We start from the raw sequence: 22,559 nt of genomic DNA on the forward strand, positions 1-22,559 counted from the left end.
CTTAAAGTCTTTCCCTCCACAATCCACAGGTAAAAGGAAAAAAAAGCCCACACACTGGTAAAAGTCCTCACACATTGTCTGTGTCTTCCCCACAAAACAGAAGCAACAGGATTGGTGGGGAGAAAAAGATCTATAAGCAAAGTGTGAATTCACACCAGAAACATGACAAAAAGCACTGCTATATCATAAGCAATAATAGAAATACCTCCAACAGAAACAGTGCTATCATAGATTTCATAATCATGTATAAATTAATTTTATAAACAAACCAATAAATAAATCAGAACCCCCAAAAAGAGGGGAAATTTTTTTTTAATCACAACTCTGTATGTAATAAAGACTGTAAGAAGTTACTCAGATTGTTGGTTTTCTGGGCAAACGGCAGCCTAATCCTATGACCCTGCTGTCTTGCCTGCAAACATAACTTTACTTTCAGACACCTCAGAAGCAAAGCAGCCCTGGGCTCCAGGAAGCCCCAAGGGTGTCCTGATGCCATGCACAGGTAAGAGCCCTGGGCCAGGGGAACAAGAAGCCCAGACACACATGGCCCCCCATTGGTTGTGGGGAGGTGACCAAACCGCAGAGAGGCTTGCGGACAGGAGGGAGGTACTCCCACCTGACAAGATTCTGAAGGGCCTCTCTGGCCCCCGTGCAGAGACTGTGTCTGTCCCATTCCCACAGAAGCCCTGCTCAAGCTCCTTTCATGAGCAGCATGTCACAAGCGGGCAGAGGAGTCCATGACCAAGAACCTCTAGCCTGAGGCAGGCAGGGCTGGTGGAACAGTAGACTCCACAGCGGCTGGACAAATTCTATGGAAGGGCCACAAGGACACTAATGCCAACAAAGGAAGCCTAGCACCTGGACAGGAGACTGGGAAGGAGATCCTGAAGACCTAAACGGGGAGAACAGGAATCCGAAGGAAGAGGCCAGGACAGGCACAGCTAAGGAACCAGCAGGACATGTCCCTGCTTTGAAGACAGACTTGAGGCTGCTGACGAAATGAGTTTACCAAGTTCCTAGCATGACCAAGGAGAAATAAAGACGTGGACAAGCATATCCTGGTAAAATCCCTGAATTCCACCAGCAGTATGAAATACAAGCACTTATACCGAAAAAGGACATGTGTCTCTGACTCAGCCACACTCTGTGATCTTTAATGTGGTCAAAGCAACAAAAACTTGGGCTTACTTTTTCCTGGGCTTCTCCAGCGAGCTCTCCAAGGGCATGGGCTTCAGGACAGCATAGCTAAGACTCATCTCCTGCTTCCCATCTCCAACATCCACTTCCTCTCCTCTTTCCTTTGGCTTCTCAGTTGGTTCCTCCCCCTTTTCTGGTTTCTTAAGAAGCTAAGAAATTATAATGTCAGTAAAATATCACTTTTGGAGTATTTTATAAATGAAGTTGTTTAATAATAAATTAAAAATATAAAACAACACAGTTGAGCACAAATGTTTGGATAGCAAAAAATGTAAGCTAAAGTTACAGCAACCAGGTTTTTGGTTAAGTACTTAGGGGAACCTTCAGTCAATGAAACATTATAGCTATGAACAACAATTTAGGACAGCTGATGTGATGAGAAGGGGTTCTTGCTGATGAATAATGACCTGGTCTCTATTTATATGTTTATACACACACAAAAATATCTAAAAGGCTAGCAACTCTCGTGTTAATAGTGATTACTGTGAGGTGGTGGAACTGAAATGATCTTTTTTTTTTTAAGATTTTATTTAAAAAAAAAAAAAAGATTTTATTTATTCATGAGAGACACAGAGAAAGGCAAGAGACACAGGCAGAGGGAGAAGCAGGCTCCCTGCAGGCAGCCCGATGTGGGACTTGATCCCAGGACCCCGGGATCACGCCCTGAGCCAAAGGCAGATGCTCAACCGCTGAGCCACCCAGGCGTCCCGATCTTTCTTCCTTTGGTCAACAAGTTCTAGTTTCTTCTAAAATGAATACGCACTGCTTTTATAATATGTAAAAATAAACTGCTGCTTTATATTGATGGCTTTTAGAATAAACTTTCTTTTTTTTTATTTTTTAAATTTTTATTTATTTATGATAGTCATCAGAGAGAGAGAGAGAGAGGCAGAGATACAGGCAGAGGGAGAAGCAGGCTCCATGCACCGGGAGCCCGATGTGGGATTCGATCCCGGGTCTCCAGGATCGCGCCCTGGGCCAAAGGCAGGCGCCGAACCGCTGCGCCACCCAGGGATCCCTAGAATAAACTTTCTGAAAACACTTCTTACTCTTTCTCCAATCAGCCTGAGCAGGTTGCTGTCTTTGAATTTGGGACTCCCCATCCCCAATTTCCTGAGTAGTTTAATCTTTGAAATTCAAGTGCCACAGTAAGTCAGTTCATAAAACAAAAGTAGAAGGTATACTTCTGAGAATTTTTTTCTAACTTATAAAAGTGAACATATTTTAAATTGTACTATACCAAAATCATACACAGATAAATTTCAATTACGTAAGTTCATTTAAGAATGAAACAGGTAGGGCAGCCCCGGTGGCGCAGCGGTTTACCGCCTGCAGCCCGGGGTGCGAGTCCCATATCGGGCTTCCTGCAGGGAGCCTGCTTCTCCCTCTGCCTGTGTCTCTGCCTCTCTCTTCGCTCTCTCTGAATGAATAAATAAATAAATCTTTAGGGATCCCTGGGTGGCGCAGCGGTTCGGCGCCTGCCTTTGGCCCAGGGCGCGATCCTGGAGACCCGGGATCGAATCCCACATCGGGCTCCCGGTGCATGGAGCCTGCTTCTCCCTCTGCCTGTGTCTCTGCCTCTCTCTCTCTCTCTCTCTCTCTCTCTGTTAATATCATAAATAAATAAAAATAAGAATAAAATTAAAAAAAAAAAAAAAGAATGAAACAGGTAAAATGTTAAAGCCAAGGACGAAAAGCTGCTTCTCATCACAGGTGTGTACCATGTCACCTTATATGCTCTTAATCTGCCTGTGGGATCTGTGAATGTAAACATTTCCTTTCAGATATCTATTGACTTTTTTTTTAAAAGTTTTATTTATTTGAGAGAGAGAGAGAGAGAGAGAAAGAGCAAGAGAACACAAGCAGGGAGAGAGGCAGGGGAGAGCAAGAAGCAGACTCCCCACTGAGCAGGGAGCCCGATGTGGGGCTCAATCCCAGAACCCTGATCATAACCTGAGCTGAAAGCAGAGGCTTAACTGACTGAGCCACCCAGGCATCCCTACTGACATATATTTTAATTAAAATGGTAATATACACTGGTAATAAAAGCAAACCATAGGTATAATAGTTTGTTTCCACCCATCTCTCCAACAAAGAATCTTGTATACCTATGAATTGTTTTACTTGTTTCTGAAACCAAATGTGTGGTGTCTTTTCCAATACCACTTCTCCAACCCTCCAACACAGACTGGGTGTCCTACAATTCCATTCAGTTTGACACTAGCTAGCTGGAATTAATGTCAGATTGGACAAAACTGTCCCCATTTCAGATGCCTGAAGCTACTCAGGTCTTCAGTCACCTGTCATCTCACTGGCATATAGAAGACACTCATCACCCCAGAGATTACAAGGATTTTATGAGCTATGTGCTGGGAACCGGATAAAAAGACCCTATATTTGGTGCTAGGAATACAGTTGTGAGTAAGAGAAAAGTGACCATTATAGGAATTCACAGGACATTCTACAGCAGTAGAACGGTGGCCCTGGAGGGAGGGGAAGAAAGGTATACACAGAAAAAGTGGACCAGATAACCTTAGGAGTCATGAAATGCTACAAACATCTAATAAACAGAAAAAAGGACAGAGAGGTGTGGTGTGAGAGGGGATGGCTTCTCAAGGAGTTCAAGGGCCTCTCCGTGGAGGTAAGACATGAATGGAGACCAGATAATGAGGAAACACTTCTGAGAAGCCATAAGTCTTGGGAGTAAGCTCCCTGTGGAGGGAAGCAAGCAGAGGCCTGATGTAAATCAGATTGGCAAAGGGAGGAGGAGAGAGAGGGAGGAGAGAAGAAGGGGAACGGGGAAGGGAGAAAGAAGAGGAGGAAGAGGAGGAGAAGGAAGAGGAGCCCAGCATAGGAGGAGGTCAAAGCAGTTGATCTTCTATGCTTCCCTCCAGCCGGCATTTGTTTTTAATAAGCTTTGTGAAAAAAGATAGCACAACTTCGTTAATATAATCTATTGCCTATAATCTGTATATTCAGGAATTTTATTTGTAACTTCCTACTCCAACTTAAGAATCCTCAGAGGAGGGGGGCGGGCCACATGGCAGAGGAACAGGGTCCTCACCTCACCTGGCCCCACCAACTTAACTAGGTAACTTTCAAATCATCCTGAACCCCTATGAATTCAACCTGAGATTTAAAGACAGAGCAGCTAGAATGCTGCAGAGAGAAGGGTTTTTGCTTCTAACAAGGTAAGAAGGCAGAAAAAAAATAATAAAAGGAATCAAGCAGGGGAGGGACCCTGAGAGGAGCCGGGCTAAGGCCCTCGGCAAGAGCCTCCAGGACAGGAAAGCCCAGCCCTAGAGGAGCAGGAACTTTAAAAACCCGTGCCGGATTCTTCCCGGACTGAAAGGCGCTTAGCAGGGAAATGGGGCAGAACCACAAGAGTGCGGTGAAGCCTTCAGATTCCTGGCTTCAACTATTGGGGATTTACCCCAAAGATACAGATGCAATGAAACGCCGAGACACCTGCACCCTGATGTTTCTAGCAGCAATGTCCACAATAGCCAAACTGTGGAAGGAGCCTCGGTGTCCATCGAAAGATGAATGGATAAAGAAGCTGTGGTCTATGTATACAATGGAATATTCCTCAGCCATTAGAAACGACAAATACCCACCATTTGCTTCGACATGGATGGAACTGGAGGGTATTATGCTGAGTGAAGTAAGTCAGTCGGAGAAGGACAAACAGTGTATGTTCTCTTTCATTTGGGGAATATAAATAATAGTGAAAGGGAATATAAGGGAAGGGAGAAGAAATGTGTGGGAAATATCAGAAAGGGAGACAGAACATAAAGACTCCTGACTCTGGGAAACGAACTAGGGGTGGTGGAAGGGGAGGAGGGCGGGGGGTGAGGGTGACTGGGTGATGGGCACTGAGGGGGGCACTTGACGGGATGAGCACTGGGTGTTATTCTGTATGTTGGCAAATTGAACGCCAATAAAAAATAAATTTATTATATAAAAAAAAAAAAAGATTCCTGGCTTCACTAGGAGAGGAGGGGCGCCTGGGGGAGAGCTCACCACACACCACAGCCGATCTCAGTAAAGGGCTGGAGCGCACACCCAGCAAGGCCTCGGGAGAAGCCGGTGGGTCGGGTGGGGCTCCAGGCTGAGGCGTCTTGTGCCCTGGTGCCTTCGGGAGCCACGCCCCGGGAACCCGATTCCAGCAGCACAGGGCCCAGATTCCAGGGCACGGGAGACACAGCCCCCAATCCTGCACTCCCCCTGGGACTGGCAGAGGCAGGTGGGGAGGGCACAGGACAGTGAGGACTCTCCTGCAACCGGGTGCCTCCAAGCTGTGCACAACAGCACCCACTCTGCCCCAGGAGCACCTAGGCCAGTGCAGACTGGGAGCTGCAGGTGGTTATTGAGGGAGTTGACTCCAGAGCTGGAGACCTGGCCCCCGCCAGTGGTGTTGTTCCTCCTTGTGTCACCTTGTGCCTGGGGGGGCAGGCCAGGGAATGGGGGCCTCACAGGATAAACAGCTCCCACTAAGCCCAGCATCAGCAGGGGGCAGGGCAGCTCCCCCAGGTGCACACAAGGTGCACACACCTGAGAATCAGCACAGCAGCCCCTCAATCAGAAGAGCAGCTTGTAAGGACAGGGGAAGAGCAAGCTCTTGACCAAGCAGCACTGGAAAGCTCCAGGGGAAGTTGAGGGATTTACAGTATATAGAACTAGAGGGTACCCTCCTTTCCCCCCCTTTTCCAGTACAACTCGTTTTTATATCAGACTAAGAATTTCCAATATTTTTTCTCTTTTCCCACCTTAACTACAATATTCTACCACCTCTTCATTTTTAGGTTTCTTCCTTTCTGACTTTCATATTTCTACAATTACAGGTCCTAGATATATTTTCCACTTCTGAATTCCCTTCAACATACTCAATTTAATTTTGGGAGATATATGAGATATGGGCTTTTGTGTTTTTTCTCTGCCTCAGTTTGTTCTACAATGGTGGAAGTTAATACCTTCTAAAACATGACCAGCATGCACCCAGAACCAAGTGGAATACCATGCTGGTTCATTCTGTGAGAGTATATTCTCTCTTCATTCTCATTCTGCCCCCCTCTTTTATCTTGTTTATGTTTTGGTGGTCAATGTTGGGGCTTTCTACAAGTATCGCTGGTTTATATAAATTTGGGACTGAGCATCCTCTAACATACAGAACTTAATACACTCAGAACCAAGAGGATCACCCTCTAGGACCCTTTAGGTGGACTATATTCTCTCTCCACTACAACTTCTTCACCACCACCATCTCCCAATCCCCTCCTTTTATTTCTTTCTTCTCTTGTTTTTCTTTTTCCACTTTACTTTTGTTTTTTCTCTTCCTTTTTATTCTTTTTCTTCTTTGGGATTTTTGGCCTTTTATTTTTCACCACTTTGTTTTAAAATTTTTCACTCTAGTGGTCCTTTTGTTTTATTTTGTTCTGATCTTTGTTTTCATTTTTCTGGTCTCTGACCTTGTCAGAATCATCTAGGGTGAAATTTACTTAGGTCGTGGTTGATATTCTTTTTTTTTAAAGATTTGTATCCGGTTACTGTGCGGCGGCGGCGGCTAAGAAGGCGGCTGTGGTGGCGGCTGAGGCAACGACGGAGGAAACAGAAGATGGCAGATTTTTTGAAAGGACTGCCTGTCTACAACAAAAGCAATTTTAGTCGATTTCATGCTGACTCTGTGTGCAAAGCTTCGAACCGGCATCCTTCAGTCTACCTGCCCACCCGGGAGTACCCATCTGAACAGATCATTGTGACAGAAAAGACAAACATTCTTTTGCGCTACCTACATAAGCAATGGGACAAAAAGAATGCCACAAAGAGAGACCAGGAGTAAGTGGACCTTGAGGGTGAGAGCTCTGCACCCCTCCGCAAGGTCCCACGGACCGATAGCCCAGACATGCATGAAGACACCTAAGACTCTCACTCCCCCACAGGCGCCTCCTGTCTTGTCTGCTCCTCACCCGCCCGCCTTCTCTAAGCGCCCCCTGCCCTGCCCCTACCAGCCCACCCACACCTGACCATCCATACCACTTTCAACCTCATAGGAGCCGATGTATTTATTTTCCTTGAGTTTTTACTTATGCTGTAAGCGATGGTTAAAGGGGACGTCAGAGGGGATCCCTGGGTGGCGCAGCGGTTTGGCGCCTGCCTTTGGCCCAGGGCGTGATCCTGGAGACCCGGGATCGAATCCCACGTCAGGCTCCCAGTGCATGGAGCCTGCTTCTCCCTCTGCCTGTGTCTCTGCCTCTCTCTCTTTCTCTCTGTATGACTATCATAAATAAATAAATAATTTAAAAAAAAAAAAAAACCAAAAAAAATAAAGGGGACGTCAGATCCAGTAGTGTGAAGTTGGTAGATGCTTTTTAAAAAAACATTGTTATTCACAAACCCCACTACCCAGAACCCCCTTTAACTCCCCCACCCCCTCCAGTTCTCCTCCGGAAAAACAGAGTGTGTCTGCAAGGGTCTAGAGCCAGGGCCCTGCTGTGGCCCAGCAGCATGGGTGGGAGCCTTTCTCCCTGCTCCTGCTCTCCAGTCCGGGCCTTAAAGACTTGGCTGGGACCTATTCTGTGCCCAGGCTTTGCTCTGAATGTGTGCCAGGAGGAGAAGTCGGCATTTCCGGATCTTTCTCTTAAGTCATTTTATCATGGACTAGTGCGTACTCCGTGTCCACCCCAATAAAAGGATCTTTCCCACTCAAAAAAAAAAAAAAAAAAAAGATTTTTACCCATTCATTCATGAGACACAGAGAGGGGCAGAGACAGGCAGAGAGAGAGAAGCAGGCTCCATGCAGGGAGCCCGATGTGGGACTCAATCCCCGGACCCCAGGATTACGTCCTGGGCCAAAGCAGGCACTTAACTGCGGAGCCACCCCGGCATTGCTGTGGTTGATATTCTTGACTCAGCCTGCTCATACAGGGACTCTGCACTGAGCAAAATGACTAGAAGGAACATTCACCACAAAACAAGAAGCAGAAACAGTACTCTCTTCCATCGAGTTACAGAATATGGATTACAATTTGATGTCAGAAAGCCAATTCAGAAGCACAATTTTAAAGCTACTGGTGGCTCCGGAAAATAGCATAAAGGACTCTAGAGAATTCATGACTGTAGAATTTAGATCTAATCAGGCCGAGGTTATAAATCAATTAACTGAGATGCAATCCAAAGTGGAGATCCTAACGACACGGGTTAATGAGGTGGAAGAAAGAGTGAGTGACATAGAAGACAAGTTGACAGCAAGGAAGGAAGCTGAGTGAAAAAGAGAAAAACAATGAAGAGACCATGAGTAAAGGTTAAGGGAAATAAATGACAGCCTCAGAAGGAAGAATCTACATATAACTGGGGTTCCAGAAAATGCCAAGAGGGACAAAGGGCCAGAAAGTATATCTGCACAAATCACAGCTGAGAACTTCCCTAATTTGGGGAGGAAAACAGGCATTCAGATCCAAGAGATAGAGAGGACACCCCCCACAATCAATAAACACTGTTCAACACCTCGATATTTAATAGTCAAATTTGCTATTCCCAAGATAGAAAATCTTTAAAGCAGCTCGAGACAAGAGATTTTTTAACTTATATGGGGAGAAATATCAGATTAACAGCAGACCTCTCCACAGAGACCTGGCAGGCCAGAAAGGGCTGGCAGGATATATTCAGGGTCCTAAATGAGAAGAGCATGCAGCCAAGAATACTTTATCCAGCAAGGCTCTCATTCAGAATAGAAGGAGAGATAAAGAGCTTCCAAGACAGGCAAAAATGAAAGAATATGTGACCTCCAAACCAGTTCTGCAAGAAATATTAAGGGGGATCTTGTAAAAGAAAAACAAAGCCCAAAGAAATAATCCATGAAAACAGGGACTGAATAGGTATTACAATGACACTAAACTCATATCTTTCAATAGTTACTTGGAACATGAGTGGGCTAAATGATCCCATCAAAAGACGCAGGTTTTGGACTGGATAAAAAAGCAAGACCCATCTACCATCTATTTGCTGTCTACAAGAGACTTTTTTTTTTTTTTAAAGATTTTATTTATTCATGAGAGAGAGGGGGAGAGAGAGAGAGAGAGAGAGAGAGAGGCAGAGACACAGGCAGAGGGAGAAGCAGGCTCCATGCAGGGAGCCCGACGTGGGACTCGATCCCGGGTCTCATTTTAGACCTAAGGACACCTACAGCCTGAAAGTGAAAGGGTGGAGAACCATTTACCTATCATTCAAATGGTCCTCAAAAGAAAGCTGGGGTAGCACCCTCATATCAGATAAATTAAAGTTTATCCCAAAGACTGTAGTAAGAGATGAAGAGGGTCACCATATCATACTTAAAGGGTCTATCCAACAAGAATACCTAACAATCATGAATATCTATGCCCCTAATGTGGGAGCTGGCAAGTGTATCAATCAATTAAAAACATAAGTAAAGGCATACTTAGATAATACCCTAATAGTAGGAGACTTCAACATGGCACTTTCTGCAAATGACAGATTTTATAAGCACAATATCACAAAAGAAACAAGGGCTTTAAATGATACACTGGGCCAGATAGATTTCACAGATATTTACAGAACTTTCCATCCAAACGCAACTGAATACACATTTTTCTCAAGTGGAATTCCATTTTTCTCACATGGAACTTTCTCCAGAATAGACCACATGCTGGGTCACAAATCAGGTCTCAACCGATACCAAAAGACTGGGATTGTCCCCTGCATATTTTCAGACCACAATGCTTTGAAAGTAGAATTCAATCACAAGACGAAATTTGGAAGAAACTCAAACATATGGAGGTTAAAGAGCATCCTACTAAAAGATGAATGGGCCAAACAGGAAATTAGAAAAGAATTAAAAAGATTCATGGAAACTAATGAAAATGAAGATACAAGCATTCAGAATCTTCAGGATACAGCAAAAGCAATCCTAAGATGGAAATACATCGCAATACAAGCATCCCTCAAAAAATTGGAAAAAACTCAAAATACACAACCTCGTACCTAAAGGAATTGGAGAAAGAACAGCAAATAAAACCTACACTAAGCAGAAAAGGAGAGATAATAAAGATTCGAGCAGAACTCAATGAAATAGAGACCAGAAGAACTGTAGAACACATCAACAAAACCAGGAGTTGGTTCTTTGAAAGAATTAATAAGATAAATAAACCATTAGCCAGCCTTATTAAAAAGAAAAAGACTCAAAATAATAAAAATCATGAACGAAAGAGGAGAGATCACAACCAATACAACGAAATACAAATGATTTTAAAAAACGTATTATGAGCAGCTGTATGCCAATAAATTAGGTGATCTAGAAGAAATGGATGCATTTCTGGAAAACCACAAACTACCAAAACTGGAACAGGAAGAAAGAGAAAACCTGAACAGGCCAATAACCAGGGAGGAAATTGAAGCAGTCATCAAAAACATCCCAAGACACAAAAATCCAGGGCCAGATGGCTTCCCAGGGAGAATTCTATCAAATGTTTAAAGAAGAAACAATACCTATTCTACTAAAGCTGCTCCGAATACTTGGAACAGTATACTTGGAATACTTCCAGACTCGTTCTATGAGGCCAGCATCACCTTGATTCCAATACCAGACAAAGACCCCACCAAAAAGGAGAATTATAGACCAATATCCCTGATGAACACAGATACAAAAATTCTCAACAAGATACTAGCCAATAGGATCCAATCTTCTCCAATTAAGAAGATTATTCACCATGACCATGATAAATGGGATTTATTCCCAGGATGCAAGGTTGGTTCAACACTCGTAAAAAAAAAAAAAATCAATGTGATAGATCACATCAACAAGAGAAAAAACAAGAACCATATGATCCTCTCAATAGATGCAGAGAAAGCATTTGACAAAATACAGCCTCCATTCCTGATCAAAACTCTTCAGAAATTATCCAGCACTGGATAGAAGGAACATTCCTCAGCACCTTAAAAACCATCTATGAAAAGCCCACAGCAAATATCATTCTCAATGGGGAAATACTGGAAGCTTTTCCCCTAAGATCAGGAACAAAATAGGGTTGTCCACTCTCACTACTTCTATTCAACATAGTACTAGAAATCCTAGCCTCATCAATCAGACAACAAAAAGAAATAAAAGGCATTCAAATTCACAAAGAAGAATTCAAACTCTCCCTCTTCACAGATGACATAATACTGTACTTTTTACGTAAACCCAAAAGACTCCACCCCAAGATTGGTAGAACTCATACAGCAATTCAGCAATGTGGCAGGATACAAAATTAATGTCCAGAAATCAGTGGCATTTCTATACACTAACAATGAGACTGAAGAAAGAGAAATTAAGGAGTCAATCCCATTTACAATTGCACCCAAAAGCATAAGATACCTAGGAATAAACCTAACCAAAGAGGTAAAGGATCTATACCCTAAAAACTAATAATAAAAAAAAAAAGAATCCTCAGAGGAAAATAAAAACAGCTTGAATCAGTTTATTTTAAAAAATAGACCTGAAGATCTCTCTCTGCATTTGTATTTTTGTGATATGAATACAAACTCTTTTAGTATTTCTTCATTAATTTTATTTTTCAGGTAAAAAAAAAAAAGCTACTTTTCCAAATTATTTGTAAATCAGACATTCCTACAATGAGCCCAGATGATTACTAAGGGCAAACTTTGGGCTCAGGTGAGTGCTGTCATGTCAGGATACCAGACACTCCATAGACAGAGGCTGTTGATTACTCATGTCATTGGGGTCTGCCACTAAGATTTTGTTTGACCAGACTTGGATAAGAATACCCTTTTCTCGGGACACCTGGATGGCTCAGCGGTTGAGCGTCTGCCTTCGGCCCAGGGCGTGATCCTAGGGACCCGGGATCAGGTCCCACATCGGGCTTCCTGAATGGAGCCTGCCCCCCTCTCTCTCTCTCTCTCTCATAAATAGATAAATAAAATATTAAAAAAAAAGAATACCCTTTTCTCTTCCTCTATGTTTTGACTTATTTTTTTTTCTATATGAAAGAGTATATGTTTATTTTAACTGACTTAATTTTTTATTCCTTTGGCTTATTTTTGGACTCTAATTTCATAATATAAAATATAGAAGTAAAATGCTACACTCCAAAACTTTCTTTCTTAAAATTATAATTGAAATTATAAGCTACAAGTTTCAAACATTATTCCTGAAAAACTCTCAAAGCTACTGAAGAAAGTGCTTTTGAGAGTGTAAAGATTAGGCACTAGATTAGCCATTATGTGTTTAGAAAGGTCAAAGAGAAGGTCAGAAAATGTTTCCATCTGTGACCATAAAATCTGCGTTAAATGCAAATACCTACTCTATGCCTGGACATGACAGAGCTGAATTCCAACCACAATTAATGTTTTTTGTTTTGTTTTGTTTTAAACATTCCATTCATTTATTCATGAAAGACACAGAGATAGAGAGGCAGGGACATAGGCAGAGGGAGAAGCAGGCTCCATGGAGGGAGCCCGATGTGGGACTCGATCCCAGGACTCCAGGATCACGCCCTGAGCCAAAGGCAGACACTCAACCGCTGAGCCACCCAGGTGTCCCCCAACCACAATTAATGTTAAAGATTTCCCTATATTAACGTTTTTATTATTACCATTCCAGAACTGTTCATTTATGCTACTGGAAATAACAAGTTATAGGAAGTTGAGATGCTACAATTTTCTTGGGAGAGTTCTGTGGGTCCTAAACCACATAGACAAACAGAAAACACCCCCTCAGAGTTATTTCCCTGAGGAATACCCTGGTTTTGCCATGTTCTTGCCAATGGGGAATGGATCATCTTTATTTGATAGTCTTGGTTGGGTTCCTCAATCTCATCAGTTATCATCAGATTATGAAATACTTTTTGTGGGACATCTTGCACATCTAGGATTTGTCTTCACAGCAAGGGATGTGGTCAAGGGATGTGACCTCTTATCAAGAAAGGGTGTTCGGCAATGTCTTTAAACTTAAAGAGAAGCATTTCCAGAAACAGTCTTCAGAAATCATTCATTAGTGTGTTCATCAGATATCTCTGGTTCTCTTCCTGGCTCGCTTCTTGAATATGCCTCCCGATCTGAGATTAAGTGCCACCAGGTGGCTTGCTATGGCCAATGCCATGTGGGCAGAAGGGCTGTGTCTCTTCCATGTGATTTAAGAACCAGGGTACAATCTGCTGTGTTAAACATTCCCTTCCCCATCATAAGGGACTGTGGAAGCAAGCGCCATGGTGGAGCCTCCATTGTTGAGTCCCCAGATGGCAATGGTGAGCAGCATACAATGGCCAAGAAATACCAACAACAGATCCAGTTACGTGAACCAGTGAGCTGTGAGGCTGTTACTGCAGAAAACCCAGTCACATGCTTGTGTGTTTTCGTAGGAATTTTGTTAAGAAATTGTTCCCTCCTGCTAGTGAGTCCCATATGACCACCTTCAGGAGAAAGTGACTTAGAAGCAAAGGCCTAGAAAAAGCTTTGCCTCCCTTGAAGAAATGACATGTTTTCTCCTCATGGATAATGAAACTATGTTTCTGATCAAGCATATCAGAAACTAATCTATGATGGATGTAGTCTACATATATAATGGACTATTACTCAGCCATCAAAAAGAATCAAATCTTGCCATTTGCAATGATGTGGACAGAACTCCAGGATATTATGCTGAGTGAAATAAGTCAATCAGAGAGACAATTATTGTATGATCTCACTCATCTGTGGAATTTAAACAACAAAACAAAGGATCATGGGGGAAGGGAAGGAAAAATAAAACAAGACAGAATCAGAGCAGAAGACAAACCATGAGAGGCTCTTAATCACAGGAAACAAACTGAGGGTAGCTGGATGGGAGGAGAGTCGGGGGACGGGGTAACTGGGTGATGGACATGAAGGAGGGCACGTGGTATGGATCAGCACCGGGTGCTATATAAGATGGATGAATCACTGACCCCTACCTCTGAAACTAGTAATATGTTGTTATATGTTAATTAATTGAAGTTAAAAATATATGTAATATACATATATTTAAAAAAAGAGGGATCCCTGGGTGGCGCAGCGGTTTAGCGCCTGCCTTTGGCCCAGGGCGCGATCCTGGAGACCCGGGATTGAATCCCACGTCAGGCTCCCGGTGCATGGAGCCTGCTTCTCCCTCTGCCTATGTCTCTGCCTCTCTCTCTCTCTCTCTGTGACTATCATAAATAAATGAAAAAATAATAATAATAAAAATAAAATAAAAAAAAAGGAACTAATCTATGGCAACTCTGACCTCTTCCCCATCTTCTCCCTTTCTACTCTATCTTCCCCCAAAGTACTGATCTTTTATTTTCTTTCTTTTTATGATACAACTTCAAAGAATCTCTAAGAGCAGTTCAAACCCTTTATGGAATGAGGGAAGATGCACATCAGGTCGAAATCTAGGTTTAATAAGGTCATCTGAGCAGAATACTAACAAAGAAGGGCTGACTCACACTGGAACAACATATTTTACACAGGGGAAGAACAACTTCTATGCACTAACCCACCCTTCTAAATGAACATATCCGTCAAAGGAGAAACTGGGCAAGAGGTGTAGAAACCACTGCTACTACTGTAAAAGAAACAATAAAAACCAGTTCCAGGAGTAAGCCTTTGTCTAGAAAAGCCAGTGTACACACCAAGCCAGTGGTTTCCAAATGTGTACATTTTAGTCAGGGAGTCTTTTCTCTAAAGGAAAATGTAAGCAGAAACCCAATCCATGACAAGTAAGTGTGGGGTTCCTCTGGGTGAAGTGCTATCATTCACACCCAGGAGGCCGGGCCCCCTCCCCCACAGTATGGCCAAGGAACCCCCAGGGCGCAGGGAACACAGTTTGAGAACCAATGTTGTACTCCAGAGAAACAGTACCATAATAACAAAAGGGCTAACTGGAAATGTCCTTATAAGTCAGAAGAGCAGGATGCCTGGGTGGCTCAGTGGTTGAGCATCTGCCTTTGGTTCAGGGCATGACCCCGGGGTCCTGGGATTGAGTCCCACATCAGGCTCCTTGCAAGGAGCCTGCTTCTCCCTCTGCCTGTGTCTCTGCCTCTCTCTGTGTGTCTCTCATGAATAAATAAATAAAATATTTAAAAAAAAAAAACAAGTTGGAAGAGCTAAATACCTAAAAGGCATAACTGTAGCAGAACTGGCTTTAGAAAAAAGAAATGAGCTATCTCCTCAAAATTACCTTAATCCTTACTTCTCTCTCAGCAGCTCTCTTCTCTCTGTCTGCCTCTTTCCTCTTACACCTCTCCTCTTCTCTCCTCTTCCTCTTTTCTTCTTCCCGTAAACGCTTCTTCTCCAGTTCCCTCCTCCTTCGCTCTTCTCGCTTCTCTTCTCGAATCCTCTAGAGACGTGGGAAAGCATGTGTATAAATGATCTGTGTGGACGCGGCAGAGACAGGAAGGATACTCATCAGGTAAGAGGGCAGACCTACCTGCTTCTCTAATTTTCTATTTCTAATATATTCCAAAAGAGGTGTAGTTCTTCTAGCTAAAACACAAAAATTGTTATGCAAGATTTAACTCTAAAATAAGATTTATTTTTCCTTCATTTTAAATACTTGTTTTCAATTTAACGTTGAAATAAATTAGCATGGCTCAGTTAGAAGAGCATGTAACTCCTCATCTCCAGCTTGTAAATCCGAGCCCCATGTTAGGTGTAGAGATTGCTTAAAAATTAAATCTCTAATAAATAAATGAATGAATACCTACATACATAAATACATAAAATTTAGATGAGCATATATTGTATCTCGGAGTTCCTATTAGGAATAGAGAGTATTCCCCTATTATCCCTAATAATAATAGGGATAATAATAGGGAATACTAATATCCCCTATTAGTAATAGGGAGTTCCTATTCCATCACTATAAAGTCAAGTTATTTGGAGGTACTGACAACTCTATAAATAGTAAGCAACAAATTCCTGATTCTCAAGGACTCTTCATATTACTTACAAAAAGACTATAAAAGCAAAAAAAAAGAAAAATGAGTACAACGCATTAAACTTTCCAATTGAAAAAAATAAATAAAAATAAAAATAAATAAAAAAAACTTTCCAATTGTTATAAGTATCTTCACATGTTTGCAGATATTTTAAACATTACATAACATTATAGATTCACTTCGATTCAGAACATATTCTGGAAATTTCTTCCTTTTCTACTCTCTTGACAATGATTTTAAGCAATGTGGATTCTTATCATATACGCTCCACAAACCAAAATAAACCAGATGTGAAAGTTTAGACAGTGATCTCACATGGCACTTCATCTAAGCAGCACTAACCACCCAGGAATGAACCTCTCTGTAAACTCAAACTCCATCATCAGCTTTCAGGCACCAGATGTGTCTGACCTAACCTGGAATGGGGCACCCAAATATGGTGGGCCTCAAGGCATAGCCTCTCAGAGGGACTGGTTCTGAGAAATGTGTTCCCTATAGCAGTAGCTGAGGATACAGGTGGAAGAGTGGGTCTATTCTACAGCTCTTTCAAGACCTAAGATTAAATGGGGGAAGGAAAATTCCCTGGAAACTGGAGACTGGCCATGACATTTCTCAAATTCTTAGATCAGGAACTAATCAGGAATTCTGTAAGAGAGACTTTGGGCAGGGAATTAAGAACTCCTGAACACCTCAACATAATGTATCAAATGGCTTCTGCCAGGAAAGCTCTGCCCCAGATATAAGGCTGTGAAAATGCCCACATTTCATCCCAGGTACAGGGGCCAAGACAAGAGCCCATTCCCTCCCTGAGTGGCTCCTGTGTTAACCATGAGCTCTGACCCAGGATGAGCACAGGCTCTGTAATACGCAGCCTGCTTTAAATTGAGGAGGACTCTTGCTCTGCACCGTGGGAGTTCTGGATTTATCAGCAAAGAGCAGGACCAAGACTGGGTGGGTGGAGGGGCTGATGCCAAGACCACACCCGCCTTCCCCCTTCTCCGAAGAAAATACCTGCCTTGTTACCCCAAAGGATCAATGCGAAGGGTAAATGAGACCTGCTTATGAAAGTGCTTTACAAACCACAGAAGTATATCATTTGTTCAACAGAAGGTTGCATGGCTGTGTAACAGAACACTAATTTAACCAACAGTCTAACTGTTAGCACTTAGAGAGCTACTGGGCACTGTCGCAACCACCTGGGAGGGAACAGGACACTGAGCCCAGATCTGTCTGCTCTGTGGCCCCTGCTAGGACACCGCACTAACCTGCCACTTACGAGGGGATTCCTATTTCCATTTAACCCTCACTCCTCAGATTAGATCATAAGAATCCACTAAAGGCCAAAATCTAAGAAAAAAAAAGGCAAACTGCCTTGAATTGCTTAAGATCCAAACTTGGATGGACAGAAACAGGATCAAAGCTCCCTAGCCTCATCTTGGACTAGTAGATTGTGAATCACACTTACTCATTCTGTAAAATGCTATGAAACCTACTGTGTACCAGGAGCTGGGCTGGGGACGGGAGCTGGATGGTGTGTGTGTCTGGCCACCAAGGACTGCCTCAAAACTGCCCATAAGTAGAAGACTCTGGTTCTTCTCTGTGGCTATTCTATACAAGGGCATTTACAGCAGAGTGGAAAAGGAAGAAGAGTGGAGAGTCCTAGAATTTCTAATTTGTCTTTTTTTTTTTTTAGCTCTTAAACTTAACATGCTCTATAGTGAGATCTTGCATTCCTCCCAGTAATGTTTCTCCCCAAGTCTGTCCCACATCAATGATGCTGCTTTCATCCACTGATCTATTCCAATCATACTCCTTGAAGTCTGGATTCCTTCTGTCCCTTTCTTCCCACACCCAACTGGCCAGAGCATACACGGACTCTGCCAGCTAGTGCAAGCAGTCCACCCTGGGCTGGAGCAAAGCCTTCCCATTGGAAGCCTAATGTCTGCTCAGGGCATCCACAATCCAACACGTATGAAGCCATGGCCATGTGCCACTCACACGTCTTCTCCACTGCTCATTTGGAAGCTCTTTTACTGAAAGCTCTGGCACTCTCCTTCAACTGATGCTCAGAAATATCTTCCCAGGTTGCCATATTTTTGTTACAACTGGAAAAAACTCTAAATCCCTGGTAAACCTGTTATGAGTGTGAATTTTAAAGTAATTGGAAAAGAAATAAATATATATCTCAATAAGGTAAAGAGAAGAAAAGTAGAATAAACAGACCAATAAGTTCTCTTGTCTTTGCCTCTATGTCTCCCAGAAGAGTTTCGGGATTCGCATTAGGTTTCTCTTCCTCCACACAATAAGTTTCCAAAAACTTCTTATATTCTGGATCTATAAATTAAAAAAGAAAAAAAGAAACACGTTCCTCCCCACATGAGAGAGAAATTATATTTGATCACTATATTTAATTTGGCAGTTTCATAAGCCAGTCTTTATAAAGGGACTCACCGTCTTCAATGCTTCCAGTTTTGGCATCCTTTTTCTTTAGCTTCTTTTTGGCTATCTTCTGGAATGGGGCAAATTCTACCACTGCAGGATATTCTAGGCCTTTAGCAGAAAAGAAATTGCAAAAGCCATTCTAAAATTCCACTATGTTCATTTTGGAAAATAATGATTTAGGTTTTTCTTTTCTTTTTTTCTTTTTTCTGGGGGGTGGGGGTGGGGGTGGGGAGGGACAGAAGGAGAGGGAAAGAATCTTAAGCAGGCTCCACACCAGTACAGAACCCCAGTACAGACACGGGACTCGATCCCACAACCCTGAAATCATGACCTGAGATTATGAAATCAGGATCAGATGCTTAACAGAGTGAGCCACCCAGGTGCCCCAAGAGTACTGTTTAAAAGGACACAGATGTAAATGAATAACATATCCTAGAAAATTTCTATTGAACATGAGGAAAGTGATTTAGTTTGGGTACATAATTGAAGATCACTTATCTAGAAAACTCATTTATGTGAAAAACATCATTCCAATGATAATTAGGTTGTCACTGATACAAAGAATTGCTAGAGTTCTTTGGTTTAGGTATAATTTTAATTTTCAACATAAGCACACAAGCACAGTAACACAATCGAAATTTATGAACTTGTTTTAGATTGGTACCTGAGAGGGCACCATCTGAGGTGGTTCAATCAGTTAAGTGTCTGCCTTCGGGTAAGGTCATGATCTCAGGGTCCTGGGATCAAGTCCAGCATTGGGCTCCCTGCTCAGCAGGAAGCCTGCTTCTCCCTCTGTCTCTGCCTCTCCCCCTGCTTGTGCATGTGTGTACGCACACTCACTCTGTCAAATAAAAAAAAAAAAAAAATAGGTTGGTATCTGAAAACTTACTTATAATTCACAAACATTCCAGCAAAACTTTATTAACATGCTTTGAGATGATAATAAAGAGTCTAAAAAGCCAATGATACAACCTTTACTGTCAATGAAGATATAGCCATCAAAACGATCTCTAAAAAGAAGGATGTCCTCAGGATTTCTAAAATTAATGTATGCTCTTGAGTAGAGATGAGGATAAAGACTGAAATAAAAGATAACAATGAAAATTGTAAAAACTGCAAGACTTCTTTAATTTTGCTTTTTTTTTTCTTTTCTGGGCACAAGAAACTATTTCAGATAAAACCTATATGCCAAAGAATCACTTCTCAGCTAAATACAACAATCCAGGTATTCTTTTTTTTTATAATAAATTTATTTTTTATTGGTGTTCAATTTGCCAACATACAGAATAACACCCAGTGCTCATCCCATCAAGTGCCCCCCTCAGTGCCCATCACCCAGTCACCCCCACCCCCCGCCCTCCTCCCCTTCCACCACCCCTAGTTCGTTTCCCAGAGTTAGGAGTCTTTATGTTCTGTCTCCCTTTCTGATATTTCCTACACATTTCTTTTCCCTTCCCTTATATTCCCTTTCACTATTATTTATATTCCAATCCGGGTATTCTTTAGCAAAAAAGCAAAAATAAACATTACTGGAAATCTTTTTAATAACTTGGAAAAGACATGTAAGGTCAGTATCTCTACTACACAGAACCAGAGTTAAAATACTGGTCTTCCAAGGTTGAAAAGTCAAAGGAAAGCTTATTCAAAGGTCATTCCTTAGCACACATCAAGACCCAACACCAGCTAGTCATGATTTATTCATAATGAAAACGTTCAATCCTAGAAGAGCTTCTTCACTGACTTAGAGAACACATTTATGTACTTAGAGGGACTCTGAACCACAGCACACGGTATGGGGACTACAGAAGAACTAAGCCTTTCTCCTATTGGTAATGTGGTAGTTAGTATTTCACAACTACCAACATCCTTCCTAGGAAGAACTTTCAATCCATTTCAGAGACGAGAACACTGAGGCTCATAGAAATTCAGTACGTGCAAAAGGTGCAGCAAGTTAAAAGGCGGGACTGGGATTCCAACCGAATCACTCCGAGTGTCCAGGGCCTGTCCTTTAACTGTACCAGTTTTCTTCAACTTTAGTCATTTGAAAATCACCTATTATTTTTTTTAAGATCAAATTTGTATTTCACCGTTAGTGCTATTTTTCTTTGAATAGGCCGACTTAAGTCTTTACTTAAAGGTATTTATTCAGGAGGCCTTATGTGGCTATCCCAAATGCAAACTCACACACTGGAGCTAAAAAGGGTAACAATGATCATAAAAGGTGTAGTAAACACAGTGAAAATCACACAATCTGGCTGGGTTTTCTCTTTGCTAATAAAAGGAGGTCTCAGAGTCACCCTTCCACCAAGCTGTGAAGGGAATAAAAAAAGGAACAACCTGGAAGGTGTGGGGTGGGGGGAGGGCGACCGCGTGGGAGGAGCACAGCGTTTCGGTGTTTGTTTTTCTTCTTAGACCGCGGCGGTGCCAGGAGCGGCATCGTCCCAACCTCCTGTGGAGGAGCCGAGGGGCCGGCCCAGGCGGGGAGAGCTCCAAGTAGGCTCCGCGCGGATTCTGGGTACCTGCGGGGGAAGACGGCTCCCAGCAAGGGACCAGCGCCCCCGGATCCTCACCTGAGGTCGGCGGGGAAGAACTCGAAGTAGTCGTGCGCGGGCAGGGGGTGCAGCTGCTCTTCCAGCTGCTCCTTGGTGAGGCCCGGGGGCAGCCGCCGGATGACCACCTGCGGAGAGGGCGGCGGTGCGCTGGGTCCCTCCCGCGCTCCCATCACCTGGCGCCCCCGCGTCAGGCTCAGATCTGACCCGCGTTCTTGGGAAGGCCAAGAAACCCACGCATTTGTCAGGAAGGCCCGGTGCGGTCAGAGCGGCGCGCACAAGCAGCTCCTCCCTGGGGACCGACGACCCCCGCGGCCCGGGCCCAGCGCCTCACGGCGTCAGCCCCCTCCGGGATCACCGCGGGCTCCAGGCGCTGGCCGCGTCCGGACGAGCGGAAACGGCCACGGCGGTGAGGAGGGGCCCGGCCCCGCCCCCTTGACCACACGGCCGGCGGCCTCGGTCCCTTGGCGCATCCCAAACCCCGAGCCCACCTTTCGGTTGCTCACGAGCATCCCTCATCCCGCAAGGTTCGCCCGCCCGCCCGGCCCCGCCCGGCCCCGCCCGGCCCCGCCCGGCCCCGCCCGGCCCCGCCCACCTGCTTCCGGAACACACCCCTCGGCTCCGCCCCCACCCGGTCGAGACCATCCGTCCTCTCGCGACACTTGCAAGCACCACCCTCCCCACCCCCCGCCGTCGTCTCAGCGGTTGCCGACCTCCTCCTCTCGCGAGGTTTGCATTCCCCGCCCCTTCCCCACCTTGCTCAGAGCCGTCTTCTCCTCGCGAGGTTTGCCCGCGCCGACCCCTCCGCCGGAGGACAAGGCTGGGTGTGCCTCTGCTTCTCGCCACGGCGACTCCCGGCGGAACTGGACTCCCACAGCCGACTGCCTCTCCCTCCCGCTCGGGCCCCGCCCAGGAACTGCCGCCCCAGGGCCTCCGACCCCCTCCTTCTCCGAGCGCATCTCGCACCCGCCGCGGAGCCGCCGCCGCCTCCCGCCCGGCTCCAAACGTCGCGAGAACTGGGCCTCCGCCCCCGCCCCCGCCCCCGGCCCGTGACGTCCCCGTCCGACGCCGCGGGCCCCTGCCCCCCGCGGGAGACCAGGAGCGCGCCTCGGGGAGCGTCTACGGCCACTTGTCATTTTCCGAGGGCGCCGGACGGTGGCCCGAGGCCGAGCAGGTGCCTGCCGGGAAGCCCGGGGGCTCGTCGCGGCTGCTGGCGTCGCGCTGCCTGTGTCCCAGGCCCGCGGAGGAGCGACTGCGCTCGGGGCGCTCGGGGCGCTCGGCCCTCCTGCGGCTGCGACCCGCGGTGCGGCGCCGGGCGGCGAGTTGCCCGCAGCCCCCGGGAGTCCTCACACACGGGATCCGCGGCTTCCATTTGTTCTTGAAATTTTACTGGTCGGAGCGCGCAAGCACCGGCAAGGGGAGG

General features: G+C 44.5%; 1 protein-coding gene and 1 pseudogene across 30 annotated transcripts in view; one reads left to right on the forward strand and one right to left on the reverse strand.

The window, feature by feature from the left end:
* The window catches only part of UPF3A (UPF3A regulator of nonsense mediated mRNA decay), a 52,104-nt gene extending 29,964 nt beyond the window's left edge, over window positions 1-22,140 (reverse strand). For 14 of the 30 annotated variants that reach the window (XR_013355384.1, XR_013355390.1, XR_013355391.1 and 11 more), the window contains exons 1-8: window positions 21,892-22,132; window positions 21,158-21,264; window positions 19,560-19,666; window positions 18,597-18,695; window positions 18,369-18,479; window positions 15,635-15,690; window positions 15,386-15,544; window positions 1,189-1,346 (exon numbers count right to left, since the gene is read on the reverse strand). Coding sequence is in view for 11 of the 30 variants with exons in the window: in XM_077854819.1 (XP_077710945.1) it covers window positions 1,189-1,346; window positions 15,386-15,544; window positions 15,635-15,690; window positions 18,369-18,479; window positions 18,597-18,695; window positions 19,560-19,666; window positions 21,158-21,264; window positions 21,892-22,095 (1,001 nt within the window). In the remaining 19 variants the exon portion in view is untranslated. Of the gene's footprint in view, window positions 1-1,188; window positions 1,347-15,385; window positions 15,578-15,634; window positions 15,691-18,368; window positions 18,480-18,596; window positions 18,696-19,559; window positions 19,667-21,157; window positions 21,351-21,627; window positions 21,690-21,731; window positions 21,787-21,891 lie in introns of those variants that run through there. The other 16 variants (XR_013355399.1, XR_013355396.1, XR_013355398.1 and 13 more) reach the window with 8 other exon arrangements.
* On the forward strand, window positions 6,729-7,132 carry LOC144287644 (DET1- and DDB1-associated protein 1 pseudogene; annotated as a pseudogene).
* Window positions 22,141-22,559: the final 419 nt, after the last annotated feature.

Source organism: Canis aureus, chromosome 17 (genome assembly GCF_053574225.1).
Source record: "Canis aureus isolate CA01 chromosome 17, VMU_Caureus_v.1.0, whole genome shotgun sequence".
Classification (NCBI taxonomy): domain Eukaryota; kingdom Metazoa; phylum Chordata; class Mammalia; order Carnivora; family Canidae; genus Canis; species Canis aureus.